General features: G+C 44.7%; 1 protein-coding gene across 1 annotated transcript; it reads right to left on the bottom strand.

Annotated features, from left to right (window-relative positions):
• Positions 1 to 550: 550 nt before the first annotated feature.
• LOC125406892 (olfactory receptor 6M1-like) lies at positions 551 to 1,483 on the bottom strand. Its single transcript, XM_048444012.3, has one exon. It carries the CDS (start codon positions 1,481 to 1,483, stop codon positions 551 to 553), a length of 933 nt encoding a protein of 310 aa, XP_048299969.3.
• Positions 1,484 to 2,016: the final 533 nt, after the last annotated feature.

The following is a 2,016-nucleotide window of genomic DNA, read 5'->3' as shown; positions in this document are numbered from 1 at the left end:
AATTGTTATAGTTATTTCACCGTCATTGGTAAATAATTATTGTTTCTGCTAAAAAGTACTAATTTGTGGAAGACAGCACAATTTTAATGGTGTAGTTCAATATATTTCAGGAATTTCAAGCACACAGTTTCCATCACTTGAATGAAAAAGTTCAATAGATTTTTGTAATCAAAGTCTATTGCCATGCTGGGTTGTGAAGGCGCACGCCTTCAATTCCAGCACTCAGGAGGCAGAGGCAGGTGGATTTCTATGAGTTTAAGGCCAGGTTGGTCTACGGAGCGAGTTTCAGGACAGCTAGGGTTACATAGGGGAACCCTGTCTTGAAAAACAAACAAAAATCTATTGCCAGGAATACATGGAATAGAGTGGATTAGGCACACACACTACATTGAAATGTCTCCACGAGTCAGCAAACACCTGTATTTTATGGAGATATTTACACGGAAGGCATGTGAATTTTGTCATTCTGAACTGCTAAGGCTTGCGCACTTGTTAAGTTAGAGAAAAATAGTTTTTGATGATTTCCACCCCAAGAACACATGATGTTTTCTTACCTTGACATTTTTATTCTGCACACAGTCTCCCTCAGAGCCCGGTGGACCTGCTTGTTGCGCAGGGTGTAGATGACAGGGTTCAGAAGCGGGGTCACTACTGTGTTCACAAGAGCAGCCTCTCTGTTGGATTCCAGCCTGCTTGTTTGCTTCGGTTTCACATATATAAATACGCAGCTGCCGTACATGAGAGAGAGGACGATGAGGTGGGATGAGCAGGTGGAGAAAGCTTTCTGTCGCTCTCGGGCTGAAGGGAGACGCACAATTGTGACTACTATGCTGCTGTACGCAATGATGGTGACGATGAGGGACGAGAGAAGGATAAGCAAAGCAAGGCCAAAGGTCAGAGTTTCCGCAGATCTGGTGTCTGAGCAGGAGAGGTGGATCAGGGGGCCAAGGTCACAGAAGAAGTGTGGGATGACATGGGGGCCACAGAAGGATAACCGGGACACCTTCACTACTATCCAAGTGATAAAGGCGAAGGTCACAGCAAGGCAGGCGGTGATGAGGAGGGTGCAGGTCCTCGGGTTCATGATGGTGGGATAATGCAGAGGCTTACAGATAGCCACACACCTGTCCACTGACATCACGGCTATGAGAAGAAAGCCAAAGGCCCCAATGAATACAAAGACGAAGGCTTGTATAAAACAGGCAACAAAGGAAATCGTTTGCTTCCCTAAAAGAAATATAGCCAACAATTTAGGAATAACAGCACTGGTAAAGCAACACTCAAAGAAGGAGAAAATGCCGAGGAAAAAGTACATGGGGGTTCTCAGATGGGCACTGGTGCAGACGACGGAGACGATGACCACGTTGCCTGTGATGGAGGCCAGGTACGCCAGCAGGTGCACTGAGAAGAGCAGCCTCCCCAGACGCTGGACAGCAGGAAATCCCTCCAGGGTAAACTCCTGGACAGTTGTCCCGTTCCCCATTTCCACTGTCTTCACTCGTGATGAAGAGATCACAGAGAGCAGAGATGTTCCCACAGTGCACACGACCAGGTCATTCAGCAGCCTGTTCAAAGTGTGGTGGTGACGATTAAATATGATGAAACATGTTGTTCTCTTTGCTTTTGACCTAAACCTGTGTGTTTATGTCAAAAACCTAAGTGTAACTACACTATCATAATTACTGGCATATTGTTCTTTGGTTCAGCCATCATGACTGTCACCTTTATAACCATCACCACCACCACTTATGCTGCTATCTTGGCCACCTGGAGACAGAATTCCTCTCCGTCCCCACAGCATCATGAGTATTAGATTCTTGCTACCCTGCTTCACCAGGAGGAGAGATAAAAAGTGTTAAAGTGTTAGAGTTTCAGAGGTTAGATCATATAACAGAGATAGTAAAGACTGAATTCCTGTTGGTTTTCAAAATTCCTGCTGTTTCTCAATACATGATGAAGTATTTTTAATGTATTAAATTTGCATTTATTTATTGTTAACATAACTGTACATGTGGG

This window comes from Myodes glareolus, chromosome 3 (assembly GCF_982192425.1).
Source record: "Myodes glareolus chromosome 3, mMyoGla1.1, whole genome shotgun sequence".
Classification (NCBI taxonomy): Eukaryota; Metazoa; Chordata; class Mammalia; order Rodentia; family Cricetidae; genus Myodes; species Myodes glareolus.
This window is presented reverse-complemented; position numbering and strand designations above follow the sequence as displayed.

Excerpts from the sequence above, each read along its gene's own strand:
- LOC125406892 (XM_048444012.3), bottom strand. The coding sequence starts at position 1,483 with ATGGGGAACGGGACAACTGTCCAGGAGTTTACCCTGGAGGGATTTCCT.